The sequence below is a fragment of the Helicoverpa armigera genome, chromosome 3 (assembly GCF_030705265.1).
Source record: "Helicoverpa armigera isolate CAAS_96S chromosome 3, ASM3070526v1, whole genome shotgun sequence".
Taxonomy (NCBI): domain Eukaryota; kingdom Metazoa; phylum Arthropoda; class Insecta; order Lepidoptera; family Noctuidae; genus Helicoverpa; species Helicoverpa armigera.
The window spans coordinates 12,134,721-12,153,728 of NC_087122.1; the positions used below are offsets into that span (position 1 = coordinate 12,134,721).

Here is a 19,008-nt window from a genome sequence, read left to right on the forward strand (position 1 = left end):
AATAAAGGAGGAATTATGCAATCTTCTTTTAAAACAAAAAAGGCGGCCACAGCCAAAAACATCTAATTTAACAACAAAAAAGTTTCCTATCCGAGAATCAACCCAACCTCTTTCGTATTTAACCTAACTTTGCTTTTAGCTTGATCTAATCACGTCACGAAGTCAGTAATTAAGCACAGTATCAGCTCAGTAATCAGCTTGTTCGTGCCTCGTACCGAAGTATTTGAACTGGGTTAGGTTAATACATATGTATGTTAACACATAGATAGTTAGGTATGTACTGAAGTATGTTTAACTGGCTAATGGGGTTGTGAAGTTCATGGTATGCAGATTTGCATTTTCTTGTTTTTTTTACTTCTTTTGTTTCAAAGTGTCTATGAAATTAGATGGCAATGACATCTAGCATCGCTAATGTTCTATACATAATTCAATCATCCCAGAGACAAGCTTAGGTTTTAACTGCTGATTGTAACCCATCTACAATTTGAACACAAGCTCTCACTGTTTTAGTATTACCTATACTTAGTTAGGAACAAATAATAAAACAATCGCCACCCATGGCCCAATCTACAGGCAATGGCAGCAGAAAACAAACAAATCAGCATGGCGGCCAGTGCTATAGCTCTCCGAGGAGTTCGCATCTTCCTCACCGCTGGCAGACATGGTGCTGGACAGCAGAACCAGGCAGCTGCACCGGTTCCAAGGCCTAAGCCGAAAGCGAAGAAAGCGGTGATCGGAGGCAAGCCGCCGCAGAAGGTGTTTGATTTGCTCCTCAAGACTACCAGGTTTAATAAGTAAGTCCTTTTTTATTATATTAGTATAGAAGTGCAGATTCGGATTAGCTATTTAATTCTTTTTGGAATTAATTTGCAAAAATATGTTTTTGTGAGGAAAGGTAAACTAAATTCATGATAATATTTTCACTTTTCGCAACTTAAACAAACAGGAGTTTCTTAAATGTTGTCTAGCTGCTACGCTCGCTTCAGTAAGAACGAGTGGTGAGCAGATGTCAAACAAGAACACTCCTTAACTTTTCCCATGTTAAATTATTCATGTATGTGACTGCGAGGGTAAAAAAAGCCTTGATTTGGCTTGAATTGCCGCCTTGATTACAGTTTCGTAATAAAAAAAATTACACCTCCATAAACACGTAAAACTCACAACTTAATAAAAAAACACGCATGTGTATTAACACCCTTTAACCCTAAATGAACCCATTGAATGGTAAGCTATAAACGATCGAAGGTTATTATTTACTTGACTGGTACAACCCTAAATCGCGTTCAGTAGGGCGAGTAGAGGCAGCCGGGGTAGGTCGCTCCTCGGTCGTAAAATACTTTCAGTGTTTACCTAGCAGTATGTTACGCGTGCCACGATGCCTGTCAAGAAATTGAAGGAGAAACATCTCGATGCCTTGTATAGACAAACTCATTTTACAAAGTCAGTGTGCAGTTTAGTGTTAACGTTCTTAATTTGAAATTTTATTTTTGGTGATTTTTGCGGTGTTCCATTTTAATTTTTTTATTTTAATTTATATTTGTTTATAAATGAAAAAGGAGTTTGTATATTTCTTTTGTGTAAAGAGTTTGCATTCAATTAAGGTGGAACCTTTTCGTGTCTACGTAGAAAATTAATGTATTCAAAATTATCACAATATAGATATTATGCATTAGATACAACCAACCTAAATAATGGCATCGTTAGTTTAGTAAATTACTATGCTGTGCAAAGTAAATTATAGTTCCCGACGTTAGTTTAAATTAGTTGCTACTGTGTTTTCATTGTGGGCCAATCTGTTTATAAACAATGTCCTTGCCTATGTTGAGTTAATTATACGCAATTAGGTAAAGCATTAGTCTATACGTAGATTTTTTTACGATTAAAGGGGTAAAATGGGACCTCATAAGGTACTGAGACTTCTTTGTCCTGTGATCCTGGGGCCCGATTCTCCTAATTTTACTTAAGCGACCTTCGATTGACGTTCGACTCGATTCGACTGAGATCCAATCCCGACTCGATTACGATTGAAGCGTATATATGTGGCATTCCGCTATTTTTTCTTTGGAATAAACGTTTTTATCCTTTTCTGTCATTCAATAATGAATCATTTTGTCTGCAAATGATTTACGATTGCAAAATGATTGTACAGCAAACTACCGTATAGTATACAAAATCATCAAAATAGCAGACCAATCGCACACCAATCAAATGTCAATCGAATACGATTGGTCTTTTATTAGTAGCAGAATGCCCGATATGGTTAAAACTGCTATTACGATCATATTGCGATTCGATTTCTATTCGATTTTGACATTATTAACTTAGGAGAATCGGGGCCCTGTCCGACCGTTTGTCTGTTGTCACCAGACTCTTGTACAAAAACATACGTGTACGACTTCAGCTCGTAACTGGCCGATTTTTTTACCATGTTTTTAGATATTTATCACAGTTTTCGTGTCACAAGAAAGGAACTATTTTCCTAAATCGCGTGTGTGTCTCATAGACAAGCATTAGGTAGGTACTAGGTATTAGGGTACTAGGTACAACATGAAGTGCGTGATACCGATCTTCAGTTTACGAGGGAAGTTGTACTACATTCTCGGTTATCGTAAAACGGATAAATTACTGTTAAAGTTCATTGTAAGGGATTGTTCACACCAAACGTATTCCGCCGCTGACTGTGAGTATACTCACTGTCTGCCCCAGTCTGAACGTCGACTCAATCTGCAGTACGCGTACTCACCAAGCCGACAATAGGCTATAGCGTACGATGCGCTACATGTGTGAACAAAAGAATAGGCTCGTGTAGGTTCACACTAGATGCGTACGCTGAGCGGCTGACTATTCTACACATAAAAGGGCTCAGTATTTGAAGTTACTCGTAGTATTTTATAAACGATAAAACTAGCGTAATTTATTTTTTTCATATCAGATGTTTTACTGATATTTCAATTAAATGATGCGCATTCAGATAGTTGCCATTTGCGAAGCTCTAGAGGAAGACGAAAATAATAAAAAGAAGAGATTGTGGGTACATCCCTTAAATTTGAAGAGATGTTTTCTTGGTAAATTTCATACTTTATATTTCGAATTTATTTTTAATTTACTTTATCCAAATAAGTTCAAGAAATATTTTCGTATGACAGTAAAACATTCGATGAGTTACTATCTTTAATACGTTTAAGTTTATATAAAAGGGACACTAATTATCGACGTGCTGTACCGAGGCGGAGCGGCGCTTTTCGGCAACTGCGTCCGCGTAGCCAATCCGCGTCCGCCGTGCATAGTCGCGTAGTAAAATAATCGGCCACTGAGAGTCAGCTACAACAGACGACGTAACAGCGTATAGTCGGTTCGGTGTGAACGACAATTTCAATATATATGGAAAAGCAATAAACTGCGTAACGCGCGCTCACAGTCAGCGGCCGACAATACGTTTGGTCTGAACGATGCCTAAGACGGGAAATGTTTTTTATGGGCACAACTACCTACTATTATAGTGATTGAGGGGTATTGTCCTTTGTGAAGTTTTTAAGAAGGATGATTGACCTGAAAATGTATGTTTTAAAGCGGTTTACAATAAATTAATATTCAATTCGTAGGAATCAATTCTAGAAATACTGCAATCAGTAGGAATGAAAGTGACTTAAATAAGTAATATTTTTGTTTATAGGGCTGAGATAGAAGCCTTGTACACGATGTATCGGCGATTGGTGATGAGTGCTCAAGCTGCAGCACCAGCTACTGCCATTGGACATTCTCCTAAAATTGATGTGAGTAAGCCAAATATTATTTAACAAATTTATGTACTAAGTAGGAATAATGACTATGATTTAAGTATTAAAATGATGAAACCCGTGAATCCAGTATCCATGAAGATTTAAATTGTATTAAAAATATACCTACCCTACCTTTTTCTTAATTTTGAATTTTAACTTAATTTGTCTGTTGTATGTACTTTTTGGTCCTGTTATTTATAAAATGTAAACAAATACAAACCAGTTTTACCCTAACATTTATTACAATCTAAAAATTTTCTGAAAATATTTAAACTCAGAACCTTATGAATAAAAAAATCATTAATGTTAAAGTAGGCTCAAAAAGAATTGTCGCCGTACCGTATTTCATCGGACACCATAAATAACACTGGCTAGACAATGCTATCAAAACATTCTTTATTTGAAAAACTTTGCTCGGAAAAAAACCGCTAAAGTGTGTAATAAAGATGGCGTAAATAAGTAACTGTTCAAATTGAATGTGAACCAATTTGCAAAGATAATTTGAACCAAGGATAGTTCTCTTGTGTTTAGGTACTTACCATCTATAAATTTCGCAATAAGCTTGAATACTAGGAAAAATACCTATATACTTATTTTTGTTTGCAATGGATAAACTCAAAAACTACAGGACCGATTTAAAAAAAAACTTTCAGCATTATCTGCAAGTAACATCTAGTAGATAGACTATATTTTATCCTGGTACGGGCAGTATTTCCTACAGGACGCGGCTAAAACCGCGGGAAAATGGCTAGCACAAAGTATATGGCACATGCCCTAAATACAGTCCCTACATATACGAACTCACGCAAATCAAAATAGTTGGAAAAGATAGATGGCCTCCTTGCCGTGTAGCAAACGGTTATGGTTATACCCACCGTGGTTACACCGTGATATTATTGCCAATAAAGAATAATGTTCCTCGTGGAACAACCCCATAGTTTTTATTCAAAGAAATTCCTGATGTATTTTTTTTATGTTATTATAGAAAGTTATTCTGTATTTGAGTTCGATTCGAAAAGTGAGGCTTTGATGTTTTATGATGAAGTTATTGACTGGCATTTTGAGGGCTGACTTATAATACTCGTAAATGACACCTAAACTAATTGAATGACGGCTATAAATTTCTATTATTCTCAATCGATTCTTTTCGTGTGTTAAAGGAAGACAATTACTTAGATTAAGTAAAAACATACACACATAATTCTGATTTTCTAAATACCTGTATGAGAACAAGATTGTGTGCCCTGCAGTCGGACAATAAAAATGGCTAATGATGATGAATCCTCTTGCAATTGATTCCTACCTATATAGCATAGTGCATCCCTAGGATAACTTATCCCAACCCATACTTTCTGATCTCCAGGGCATAGACCAAAGCACGTTCAGAGACGTGATGCACAATACCTTCGATCTGGTAACAGAGGAGAACATTCTAGAACGAATGTGGATTACCTGGGAGCGAGGGGCGGCGGGAGGGGAGGGGTCCTTGAGATTCGAGGCCTGGGTCAAAGGTCTTAGTGTCCTGTTGAGAGGGAATACGGAAGAAAGGATTGGGTATTGCTTCAAGGTGTACGATCTGAATAATGATGGGTTTATTACGAGGGAGGAGATGTTTTTGTTGTTACGGTAAGATTTACTTCTTAATTTACTTATTTAAGTAGTTAGACTCTATACCAGTTTAGAATAAATCTTTAGTTATCAATTTAAGATTCAATAGGAACAAGGATGTTCATTGTTCAGTTTTGAAGTTTCAAAGCAATAGAGGTAGTGTTATGCTTAAAAATGATTTCTTTATCTAAGAACACAAAATAGACTAGTCTAGACTTTTCCCGAAATTCAGTTACATTTCCCGAGGTGCCTACTGAGATTGTTTTCAGTTGAGTGAACACTCGACAATACGACATTATAACCTTTATCACAGAAACTCCTTACTGAAGCAGCCTGGTGATGAAGATCCCGATGAAGGAGTACGCGAACTGGTGGAGCTAGTCCTCAAGAAGTTGGATGTTGATAAGGATGGAACCGTGTCGCTTGATGATTATAGGTAAACAGAAATTGGCAATTTATTATGAAAAAGTTTAAGGAAAAATTAATCAAATCGATACTAATATTGCAATACTCAAGAGTATGCTTGAAGACGAAAATCTGAGGAGCTAATGGTCTGATTTTCAGTATTAGATGTTGCTACTAAGCTGCTAAAAGTAGGCTACTTTTTATCTGGATGCTCAAATTTTTTGACAATTGTAAGTTGATGACACTTCTGCTTATGGTCAAACTACTTATTTATTTTTCAGGCTAGCAGTAGAACAAGAGCCTCTTCTATTGGAAGCGTTTGGCCAGTGTCTGCCGACCAAGAGGCATACTACTACCTTCCTCAAGACCTTAACTAATAAGACATAAGATTTATTATGCTTTACTCTCCACCGAAGTATTATTAAGTTATACTTGAGGTAATACACCTATGCTTAATATAATATTGAAGAAAAAGAAGTTAGTACTAAAGTAACTTACATTTAAATTGTACAGATTAAATTAGAACTAAGAATAAGTTTTATAAATTATGTAAATATTGCAAGAGAATAAATATTTAAGAGAGATGCAATGAAAGACGTAAAATTATGAATACTTCAATAAAGGATAGATAAATAAAAAAAGAGGTTACGAAATCAACAAAGTCATTAGAATTTTATTATGTATAAAAAATAAATAAAAAATGTCATGTTTTATTCGTGGGGATCCAAACCGGTTCCAACGAAGTCTGTTAGGATCTTGGCTCCTGCTGGCGGGAACAGGCCGAAAATCTGGAAAAAGAAACAAATTAATAAGTTGCCTAGCTTACATATTTCTTGAGGAGAGAAGTAATAGTAAAATGAGAAGGTGATGATGATGATCATTATCCAAAAGTGGATAAAGGCAGTGGATGGTGGTAAGCAGAGGTAAGAATCAAATTAAGTTTTGCAAAAGTTATACACTTCGTAAAACTAGAAGAAAATGGATGTTTTACCTTTTTGTGTCCACCTTTCTTCCTTATATCGGGTGTGTCATTCATAATCACATTAAATGAAATGCGTTAATATACTGGTTAATATAAGTCGATTAACATAAACAAAAAAGAAAAATACGTAAAATTAAAAAAAATATTTTTTCAAACAAAGTAAATAGAATAAAAATGTGCGATAATTAGAACACCATGTAAAAGTCAGTCATCACAAACAACTGAAATTCTCCCTTGAAAACTGACAGCTGTCAACTGATCAAATCATTCGATAGTCCTAACTTTATCTCTGCTTTACACATGATGTTGTAAATCATAAAAACTAAAAATGACTCCTGTGGTTAAACCACTGAATGGATTAGGTTATTTTTTTTACAATTCACCATAGAATATCATATAGTATATGCGATAGGATTTAATGTGATTATGAACGACACACCCTGTATATTTTTATCTACCTCTATATCCGCTCTCTTCATGTTTCTTTATAACCTTACAAAAATTGTCTCCATAAAACCTTTTATCACCTCTGACACCACAAGGCAACATTTACAAAACACCATCTTACCTTATTCGTGTAATACAAGTCACTAGGAATGGTAATCTCATGGTACTCCTTGCGGATAGCATCAACGATCTGGTCAGCAGCATCACCGGGATCCACCGTCTTCATGAGGCCTTCGAAGCGAATGCGAGGGTTGTGGCAGAGGCCGGTGTTTACGATGTATGGGCAGATTGTTGTTAGTTTGATCTGGAAGAATAGGCTTTGGTGTTATTAGATAGCTCTAAAAATGCGGCAATCATGATGGCTAGAGCAATAGGCATGATGACAGGATTAAAAAATAGTGATTTTGAGATTATAGATACTTCCAATTTATTTATTTTTCAAGTACGAAAATCCATGTAAATGCATAGAAATCTTGACAAAGCAGATAAAAGAGGGCTCTCTTTTTTCCTCTTTACAGTACTTTGGTGTACATACCACATAATTCCAAAATGCTAGGTGTACCTACAGACTGCCTAAGTATAAACCTCCAAATACCAATTCGGGAATCATGCAAATACAATAAACCAATTACATATTTACTCATCTTAATATTGTGCATAACTTTTGATAAGCTTAGTGACCACAGACCACATCTTCTGTAGAAGAATAAGCTAGTCTCCATCAGTAAGGACCATACAGGCATACACAAGGCCACAAAATAACACTTACCCCATTAGTATCCCTGGGGTCTTCATGCAGCTCAACAGCGAGAGCCTCCATGATGCCTCTGACGGCATACTTGGTGCCGCAGTACGGGACCAGGTTGCGGAGACCCATCTTACCGGCCATGGAAGACATGGCGACGATGTGACCGTAGTTGCGTTCTAACATCGCAGGTAAGAACGCTTGGATCATCTGGAATTAGGTACAAATGTATTTTTAATATAAAGAAACTTATATTTCTTATAACTAATCCTTCATCTAATCATTCTATGCAAATATATAAATCTGTCTGTCTATCTTGCTTTGGGAGGCCTTTGCTCAGTTCAGCGGTGGGATAGTTAGGGTTAAGAAATCCTTGCTACCGACGAGGATAGAAAAAACACGTTAGGCTGAATCGATCGAGATGGAAAAGGCATGGGGAGTCTTCGTACCCTGCAGACGAAGGATGTTTACGAGATTTATGTTTTAATAATAATTTATTATTTGAGGAGGCTTTAGTTAAAGTTCCTGTTCCTGACTATTTATTGTCGCCTTCAAAAAACAATGAACAAGAATTACTCATTCAGGTACCTACTTCGGTAAACAAAAACCAACATTATTTAATTATCAAAAAGTTCAAGTACTAAGGTAAATGTTTTCTGCCATCAAAATTAATTAGGGTCCTTATTATGCAAAAACCTTCACAGTTTACATTGAAATTAATACGCTGAGTGAACAGTTAAATATCTTTATACCTATTTTGGAATTGTCAGTTTGTGCTTACGCAGATTTTGATTGACTTCTGTGATTTTATATATTTCTTAAAATATTTTGTTTAACCTCAAACTTTCCTATTTTCATCCTAACTCCTATTTTCTTATGTTCCCCTTGATCTGATTTTGATTGATTTGTAGTATTAACGGAATGATTCATTTTGGCGGTCGTCAAGAGTCAGCGCTCATCCATCCATTAATTGACCTTATCATGAACATCTCATAATCAACTTATCTCATTATCCAATACAGATAATTAATGAGCATAATATAATCCATGACCCTTACATTGAATTCAAGTTGAAATTATTTCACAGTGTCACCTCTTACTTATCCGTTTCGCGAATTTTATCATGAACGGTCTCAAAGGTTAGTCGTACTTTTAATGAAATCAGAATTGTGCTATGGTCATGTGGCCATGGCCGACCACTTGTCAATACTTGGTACAACTTACTTTTAATAATCCCTATTTACTGTTCAACAGTTGAATATCATTGAATGTACTACAAAGCTCGCAAAATGAAAGAAAACAAAATACTATCGTATAAAAGAAAAAAACAAAAGCCGTATGCAAGGTTTTAAAAAGCGTTTCCTTATTCCAAACACAAAACAAAATGGCGCATTGAATATCTTTGTTCGAAATCGGAACATTTCCTGCATTTAATGACTTTAAAAATTATTCCTTTTGGGACCAAATTATACTGAAGAAGTAATTATGACTTCAGGCACAAAAATACAATGTGCGTCATTATAGCATGCATATTCATGCACAATCATCCCAAATATTATAATCATATTTCTTTAAGTATGAGTGTCGGTAAGTACACTTTTAATTTGATATTAGTTTTTCATATCAGAGTTATTTATCACCTAAGCTAAGAGTATAAGAACTTCAAAATAACAATCTGTGTGTAAAAACTAAAAATATTTGTAAGTGTTCCTCTCGAAAGATTAAGTTTCCGCCTTAGGTCTCTTTCTTTTACTTTCTTAATTTTATATGTAATGAAAACTATAGTGAACAAATCTGTTTTCATGTAAAAAATAAATTAACCTATCCTCTACTATAAAGTTTTCAGCATTTTATATTATAAATGCTTATCTGACTCGTTGAATATTCGGACTATCAAATGTCTTTGTTTGCATTTCCATTACACAAACAAAATGTAAATAATGCACTTAAACCTACACGTGCCTGAACGAACCGAAGAAAAACGCGTGGGATCTCATCCATCAAATGTAAATGTACACTGTTATCATAAAGCTGAAGAATTTCTTTGGTTCGTTGCACGCGGTAAACTCCTGTTGAACCAATGCACTAATGTAGGTATATTAAATATAATTAATTCCTTTGCCTGATCTCTCTCCGGTCGTGTTGCATTGCCGTCCCATCGCTCTATGAGAGTGAAGGAATAGAGAGTACTACACTATAATATATCCTGCGCAGTTGACTAATTTCCAACAGCCGTGGAAGCTGATAATCGGCTAGGATGACATCATTTTTTTATTTCGCAAAAAGAAAACCTCACTTGACATGTTAAATTCAATGAAGATATTATATTTGCAATACACTTACCCAAAGATTCCCATTGACATTAATATCCACAAGAGTCTTGATCTCCTTCTCTGAATGCTTGAGCACCGGCTTGCAGGGCATGATACCAGCGTTGTTGATGAGGATGGTCACCACTCCCACTTCGCGTTCCACCTTCTCAGCTAGCGCTAGGACCGCAGTTCTGTCTGTGACGTCACATCTGGAGAAAAGATACACGGCATGTTACTAGGACAAAATTCGGCTAAGCATTTATAAGTGATGGTTTGTCGCATAGATAAGAAAGAATGATGGAACAAAGTAGGTATGGATAAAAAATGAGGGCTACAAAAAAAACTATCCTAAATTGGTTAAGGTATTGTCATAGGATTTTTACAAAGTTTTTTTTAATGTGTAGGTTTAGATAATTACAATTTAAAGTCATTACATTAAAATCAAACATTTTAAGGACGGGTAAATATCAGAATTTGCTAGAACTGGTTTGATTATAAATTTATTAAAAGCAAAAATAATTATATAATTATAGTGATGCTCAGTCCTATTTTTGGAATTTAACAAAGTATTAGAGAAAACGAGAAAAATATTACATCATTTACTGCTTATGTAAATAAATATTCATAAGTTGATACTGACAGGCTCAATTATTTATTGGTACGGATGCTGATAAAAAATGGGCGATTCCAGTTTAAGGACTAGCTGTTGTAAAAATGTGGCCTTGGTTTTTAGACTTGAACATAGATTAAAAATGTTCTGACAACAAGAATTTGCATGATCAAAAATAGATAAAACAAGCAATAAGGCGCCAAACAGGTCATACCTAAATATATTTTTTGGCCGTTGAAGTTTTTGTTAGTAACAATTTCTGCGATTAGGCCGCACACTAAAACAACTATTTTAATTGCTAAGTTTTAAGATAAAAACATATAAAACTGGTTTACCTGATAAATCCTATATCTATCTTTTTACATTAATAACATTTGTAGGTACAACTACAAAAGATAAAAAAGAAAAATACTCTACAGTGTTTTTTTATGATTTAATGGCGTCCAAAAAGTTAGGTATTAGGTAATTTACTATCACTACATGCTTAAATCTTTAAAACTACGCAACGGATTTTGATGCGGCTTTGAAATATTTGTAGGTGACTTTAATAAAAGAAACATAAAAGTTTATAGACTTTTTGGACGTTTGATTTTATTATTTTTCATAATTAAAATTATTAGGTAGCTATTTTACATGTTTAGAACTACGCAAAGCATTTTAATGCGGTTTTTTTTAATAGATAGAGTGATTGAATAGGAAGGTTTATAAATATCAGTACGGGGCGGGTCGCTAGTAACTTATAAAAAAATTGTTTATAAAACTAAAAAACACGCTACTCTTGCATTGTCATCAGAACTCGGAGCGTGTGTAAAATTTCATCCTAATCGAAGACCGGGAAGTGGGTCAAATTAAGATCCCAAGATTTTCTTACGTACAGTTACCAGTGAAGCTTATTTACATAAGCGTGTTAAAAAACTACTTACACATAAGGATAGGCCTGCCCCTTCTCCTGCTTGATCATGGAGACAGTTTCCTCATTACCCTGAGGGTTGATGTCCACACAGACTATCTTGGCTCCCAACCTGGCGAAGCGCAGAGCCACTTCCCGTCCCATGCCATGGCCTGCACCGGTGATCTGGGTGAAAATATGAGTTTTTATTCATCACTAGCTTCTGCCAGCGGTCTCACCCACATCCCGTGGGAACCTGCCTGTACCGGGATAAATATAGCCTATGTTACTCAGGAACATTGTACCTATCTATCAGTGAAAGAATTTCGGAAATGCGACCAGCAGCGGTTCCAAATTTTAAACTAAAACTTATAGACCTCTTTATAATATTAGTATAGATCTGCAAACCCCCTAGTAAGACTGGTTTTCTGATTTTCTGACTTCTGGCAAAAAAGTAGGTACCTAATCAAAATGTTGTCTACCTACAGGTGAGTAGGTATAATCAATTTACTTCAAATATTTGTAGGTGACATTGAATAAAAGAAACACAAAAGTTTATAGACTTATTATTACTTTATGTCCTGTACTTTTTGATCGTTTGATTTTATTATTTTTCACAATTAAATTGATTGTACTTTAATAATTTTATTGTGCCTTTGTTGTTATTATGTGCCTACAATGGTTAATATTCCCACATAGGTCACATCAGACCATGCGGATGTTTATCTGAATATGATGATTATGGTAAAATATTATTATCAAGTACGCGGATACAAGATTTCAAATAATTCCCAGAAGAAATAATCTTAATAAGATTGACTAAATGTAATACCTAACTCCTGTTACAGATTATTACAATATCCGCTATTTATCAACCAATACATTTGTTATCAATCTAATAATGTTCACAATCTCTATGTTTTAAGTAGGTACAACTAAGCATGGGTTTAGTCACCGTTTCGTGAAAATCACGCATTTATTACAGGCTCAAAGTCTGCTTGCCCTAAATATTTTATCTAGTATTAGTAATTTTATGTATTAGTTGTAATCTATAAGCTAAGCAGCATTTGGAAATCTTAAAACTTAAGAAAATATGAGCATCAGAGGTTGTCAAAGGAAGTAACTAAGCACACGGCAGGTATTTTGAATTTGATTCTACCAGCGTTTTCATATGCATTTTGTCTGTGGGAACTACTCTGCGCACCGAAATAAAACGTAGTTTATAGCATTTCTCATTCAATGGGCTTTCTAACAAAGCAACATTTTTTTTCAAATCGGAGCCACAAAACAAATGCAGCAGTTTCTGAGATTACTGTCCCTTAAAGCACACATAAAACCTTTTCAGCTTTACAAGATTAGTACAGATTTCTGAACTGAAACTTATTATTATCTTGATTATACCTAATTATAATTTCTGGTCAAAAGTCAATGTGATCAAGTTAACATCGTCCTTCAAGGCTCGTTTAATTAAAAACGTGTTGTTTATGTTTTTAATATACTATGTGCCTTTATAATAATAACTATAAAAAATAGCAAAGCATATTTGTCACCTGTCACATTCAGGAAGCAACCTATACGAGATAGAGAAGATATTTATCATATAAAATCATTTATGAATAAATAAATATAGGTATGTATTAAAGACTAGCCGTTTTCCCGCGGTTTCACCAGCGTCCCTTGGAAGCTACTGCCCGCACCGGGATAAAATATAGCCTATCTTATTCGCAGATAATATAGCTTTCTAATGGTGAAAGAATATTTAAAATCAGTGCAATAGTTTTTGAGTTTATCCATTACAACCAAACAAACATACGAACAAAGTTTTCCTCTTTATAATATTAGTATAGAGTATAGATGAACTTAAAATAAATATCTAATGTTATAAACTAACTAATGCGGGTAAATTTATTATTTTTAATTGGGTGCTGTATAAAGAAGCATAGAAGAAAACATGCTATGACAGCCACATTTTCGGAAGCAGGCTGATACTATACTAAGCAGGACATCACAGTTGATAATAATTGAGCTCACATTATTTCTGTGGATGCAAAAAGAACGAAAATTCTGGAAAATTCCGAATCTAATCTTATTATTGAAAACAAAACGATAACATATTGTCATCTGTTTTGTGGAATGTCTCTTGTCACGATATTACATACCATCTGCTCTACCTCAAACACATACCTTAAAATCTGTTAATTAGTGTATTACGTAAATAAAATTGTGTTATCTACAGATTATAATATAATATCAGAAGCTTATCTACACAATATTGATTTATCGTAGATGTTTGATTCAAAACATTGTTATGTGGACCCTATTTTTTTTTCATTTTTTATACGAATATAATTTTATTAGAAATAATGCATTTACTATCAATAGGTATTTGTGTAATTGAACAAAAGTTTCATTAGGAGTTATTAATTTAAAAATGATGCCACTTATAGAATAAACAGTATTCTTTAGTTATTTTTAATTTCACAAAACACTATTAAAGAGACTGAAAGCACTGAGCATTAAAACTTAGGTAAATGTAGACAATCGATTAGTTAGACGTACCTACCTTTTTCATTTCAATAATTAATAACTGCATACCAAACTATGCATTGTAAATGTTTTATTTATGCCATGTTCTTTATGTTCTTCTTTATTGTCGTAATGATCTGAATTTAATTTTATTTATCATCTCCTGGGCCTTTTCCCAACTATGTTGGGGTCGGCTTCCAGTGTCATCGGATATAGGCTTAGTGCTTTTGTGTTTTAAGTTTATTTATAAAATAAAATAAAAAAAACTTACCAAAATAATATCATCGTTGACATCCTTAGACTCCGGAGGGATCAGGAATCTGAACACAGTCTTGATAATTTCTACATCGACACGGATTATGGTCCAAATTATTTCGAAAAATATCCTCAAAGCGGTGATAATCTGTGGTTCTTCTGCCCTGGAATTTTTCATTTTTATTTTAAAACACACTATGATTAATTAAAAATTTTAGGACCTATTATAAAAGTATAATGTTAATATATATATTTATGACATAGGCACACGGCCGTCCTTTACGAGATCGCTAAAAGAATACAGATTTTGTATTTAATTCACTTATGGATTTAATTTAAGGTCCGTTCAGAATGGAGGAGATACAAGATGTTTTTATCTAAATAAGATACATAAACAAATCTAAATAAAACTGGTATATTTTCATCTCCGCCTAATATTTTTTTCATTTCAGGTCCTATTCGGTTTATAAGCCAGGTGCTAAGTATCTATATAAATATAAAATCAATCCATATCATATCTATTTATCTTTTATAATAAAGGTACAACAGCAGTAACAATTACCAAAGATAGGAACAACAACCTACTTATTTATCAATTGTGTAACGTAGTAAGTAGTATCATCCTTCTATCCTTTTTCCCAACTATGTTGGGGTCGGCTTCCAGTCTAACCGGAGGTAGCTGAATACCAGTGCTTTACAAGGAGCGTCAGCCCTATGTGACCTCCTCAACCCAGTTACCCAGTTGCCCGGGCAACCCAATACCCCTTGGTTAGACTGGTGTCAGACTTACTGGCTTCTGACTACCCGTAACGGCAGCTTTCCTTAGTTAAAAGTGGTTTAAAAAAAGTGCTATCCATGCTGTCAATATCCCACGTAATATAAAATGCTATAATCTCAGTGTAGACATGCCCTTATCAAGTACTTGTCTTACAGGCCACATGTCTTATAAGAACCTTGATACATTGAGCTAAAATTTAATCAGTTCTCAAACCGGCTCGTTATGTAAATTATGCCTAATATTAAATAAAAAAAGAACTTAACTTACTAGTTTATCGAGATTTTTATAATGTTTAATCATAAAGGTACGATGTTTTTGTATTCCTTTGTATAAGAAAACATTAATATCTGTCAACCACCATTACAGAAAATTCAAATCCTACTTATTATATGAATTATGTATATACGCCATTATATATATACTATATCTAAAAAAATATATAATATATGTACAAAGCATTGACAAACTCCTTATCACTGCTCACTGGGAGCATACCCAAGAGGCTGGCAGCATTTCCATGTTTATTGGCAATGCTTAACTTTTGACCAATTATTAACTTATATCAAATGTCATGTAAGCAACGTTGTCTGTCTCTTGCATATGATTCGATTGTTAATTAAACATATATCTATACTTATATCTATACATATAATAATGAATCCCTATGTCCCTTGGTCCATCACGCATGAACGGCTGCAATTATAGGGGAGGTAGTTTATTAGACCTTCAGCTTCTTGTAATTTCTCATGGCGACCATAAATGGACCTTAATTAGATCTGTTGAAATGGTCTTGACTCTAATCACCCATCCAAAATAATCAATGACATTATTTTGTAAAGCTAAGCCGAAAGTGTTCGCGCGGGAACATCTGCTAGAGTAGTTGAAAGCCCTACTAAACAAGATATATTAGTTATGCACAGAGGTTTCATCAATGTACATTCATAGTCATACAAATTCAATGTGCAAAAACAAACAAATGTATCGCTCACCTGCTTTCGAGAGACGGAACATCATACAAAAATCAATGTTTTTAAAGTTACCCTCGTTTTAAAAGTACAGAGGTTTTTCAATATTTTTGAGAACAAAGCAACAGGTACGTTTTCGTTTCGATCGTTCGTTCGTTTTCGTATAAAATCTGCTTAAGTAGGTAGTACACAGATCGCAATAACCTAACGTTCTATCTATTAACTACATGTGGCTAAAGTCAAAATTCTATCTCTAGTACCTACCTAAGCAAAACAAAAGACAGATGTTGATGCTGTTATTGAAATCAGCATTTACTTGGTTTTAAAAGGCCGACATTGCTTAATAATTTCGTAAAACAATAAGATATGAGAAAGACCGAGAAACCGATAGTACACGAGAGTTCATTTAGTACAAGATAATATTGGTCGAAGAAATAATCTTATCACTTAAGAAAAATACATGAATTCAAACTTACATGTTGTCGGGTCGTGGTCCCTGTTACTACTAAATAAAATGCGATTAAACTATATAACAGTGGTTTTTGATAACGACTGATAACGTGGGTATATTGGTACATGCTAGATTAACAGAAGGACTTGCACACATTTGCGACGTACGTAAGTACTTGCGACTGAAGAGTTTGGTTTTACGTCGCAAAATACATACAGCTACTTATGTATATTTTTAAAATTAAATTTTCATATGTTCATGTATTTGGTATGTATGTATGTATGTACCATTATTTTCTCTAGTAAAAAGTATAATGGTGCAAAGGTACAACACATTACGCACGGTGCATATTCGTACATAATAAACAACCATACAACAATCTCAGTATTCTTATTTCCAATGTAAATTATTATTATACTGAAAAAAAACAATGTGGCACATGGCGCCTATCAATCTAAGATCACAATTGTCTTAAGGACAATTCGTTCAGTCGCAAGTATGTAGCAGCCCTAAGGATAAAGAACAGACTTCAAAAGTGTAATATTATTCAGGTAATATAACGCTATTTCACTTAAATAATAGTACGTACAAAGGTTAAGGAATAGAGTACTTTCAGTAGTGAATCAGGTAGACGTGTACCAAAAGCACTTAAATGGACTTTGACCTATGTACTTAGGAAAAATACCGATACTTTCGCCCCCTGGTTATCGTGATTACAGTGATAATCATGCAATTTAGAGTCCCCACTCACTGCAGACTACCTAAATCTCAGATAACTGATAAATGAAAATTACTGCGTAGACTAAATAAACTGACATTATAATATGCGCATTGCCATAGTCCACCATACTGATTTATGAGTTCGATCAAACTATCGGAAATCGGAAGGCTCAAAGTAAGCAGAGTGGGTACTCTTATTAATCTTAGTGTCCTAGTACTCTTATTGATATTGATAGGCACTGAATCGAGTAATCGTCTAATTAAAAAAAAACAGTTTATTGTCAACATATACCTAAGTTTTTTACTAAGTTTTTAGGAATCCCCGAATTTCCATTAACTTCAGGTGATGCACGTTCTAATTGTGTTTTAAATCAAACACATTATTTTAACAGCCAGTATTTTAAAACAACAATTCCTTATGAAGTCTGTTCTAAAAAGGTTTTAATTCCTTCTTTAAGAGAGTTTTAACACACCACTATAGGTATTCTAGGCACAGCACAGAGTAGTGAACTGTGAATAACATCATTCATCATTGTCTAGTCTAGTAGGTACTTAATAACTAACGAGATAACACGAGTATAATCTTATTTATTGTCTAAGAACGAGGATACAACAGATGAATTTAGATAAAATTATTTTTTATTATTTACTAGCTTCTTAAATCTTTTAATCGGAACGCGGGTGTCCATATTAAAATATCACCCGAATAAAAAGTAGGTATCCTATGAATTAAGTTGGACTTCATTCTACATATTTGCCTCAGTTAATCAAGAAAGAAACATCACTTTATCCAAATCCTCAAACTTTAAGATTGATGAACTTGTTTTCCCTATCGGTCTTACCCGCGTCTCGGAGAAAGAACGCTATCCCTCAGAATAGCTAATAGTTCGAATAAGCAAACAACCACGAAACTCTTTAATTCGGTTATAAAAAAATCTAGCTACTTATTCTACATTATTAGTTTCGCATTTGTGTCCTACTCTTTAAATGATTGCAGTAATTTCTTAGCTATTATTATTATGTAATTATGTATTATTGACGAGACCAGTGGCGGCCCTAGGGGTGTGCGAACTGTGCCATCGCACAGGGCCTCGCGCTTGGGGGGGCCTCGCGCTACAACCCACACAAATATAAAAAATATATAATTAAAAATATATATCAGGTCCAAGAAAAAAAAAGTGAAATTCGCGCTCGCTACGCTCGCGACTGTTCACTTGCCAGTACTTTTCCTTCTAACTTGATTAGAGTACTTTTATGTCCCAAAGCTCAAAAATTTTCGCGCTCGCTACGCTCACGACTTCATCTTGCACTGTTCTTCGTTATACGAGTTTAGGTGCTTTAGTGCCCCAAAGCTCAAAAATGTTTGCGCTCGCTATGCTCGCGGTGGCTTTACTTTCCACTTGTTTAATTTTTTTCATCCTTTTTTAGCCGAACCTAGAAGGTAGCGCCGCTTTTAAGTCCTTTTATTAACGAGAAAATAACTCCTAGTTTCCGTATGAACTTTCTTATTTACGATGCGACGTTCGAATTACTCAA

The 19,008-nt window shown here is 34.5% G+C and overlaps 2 protein-coding genes across 2 annotated transcripts; one reads left to right on the forward strand and one right to left on the reverse strand.

The window, feature by feature from the left end:
* Positions 1-576: 576 nt before the first annotated feature.
* On the forward strand, positions 577-6,179 carry LOC110372904 (calaxin). The gene is made up of 5 exons (XM_049836386.2): positions 577-794; positions 3,674-3,773; positions 5,143-5,405; positions 5,701-5,823; positions 6,074-6,179. Exons 1-5 carry the CDS (start codon positions 577-579, stop codon positions 6,177-6,179), a joined length of 810 nt encoding a protein of 269 aa, XP_049692343.1.
* Positions 6,180-6,437: 258 nt separating this feature from the next.
* Positions 6,438-16,921, reverse strand: LOC110372931 (epidermal retinol dehydrogenase 2). Its single transcript, XM_049836384.2, has 7 exons — positions 16,778-16,921; positions 14,575-14,722; positions 11,812-11,963; positions 10,310-10,487; positions 7,991-8,176; positions 7,343-7,525; positions 6,438-6,580 (listed from the first exon to the last, which is right to left on the reverse strand). Coding segments are annotated over exons 1-7 (927 nt in total). The 5' UTR covers positions 16,780-16,921; the 3' UTR covers positions 6,438-6,502.
* Between the last annotated feature and the right edge of the window lie 2,087 nt (positions 16,922-19,008).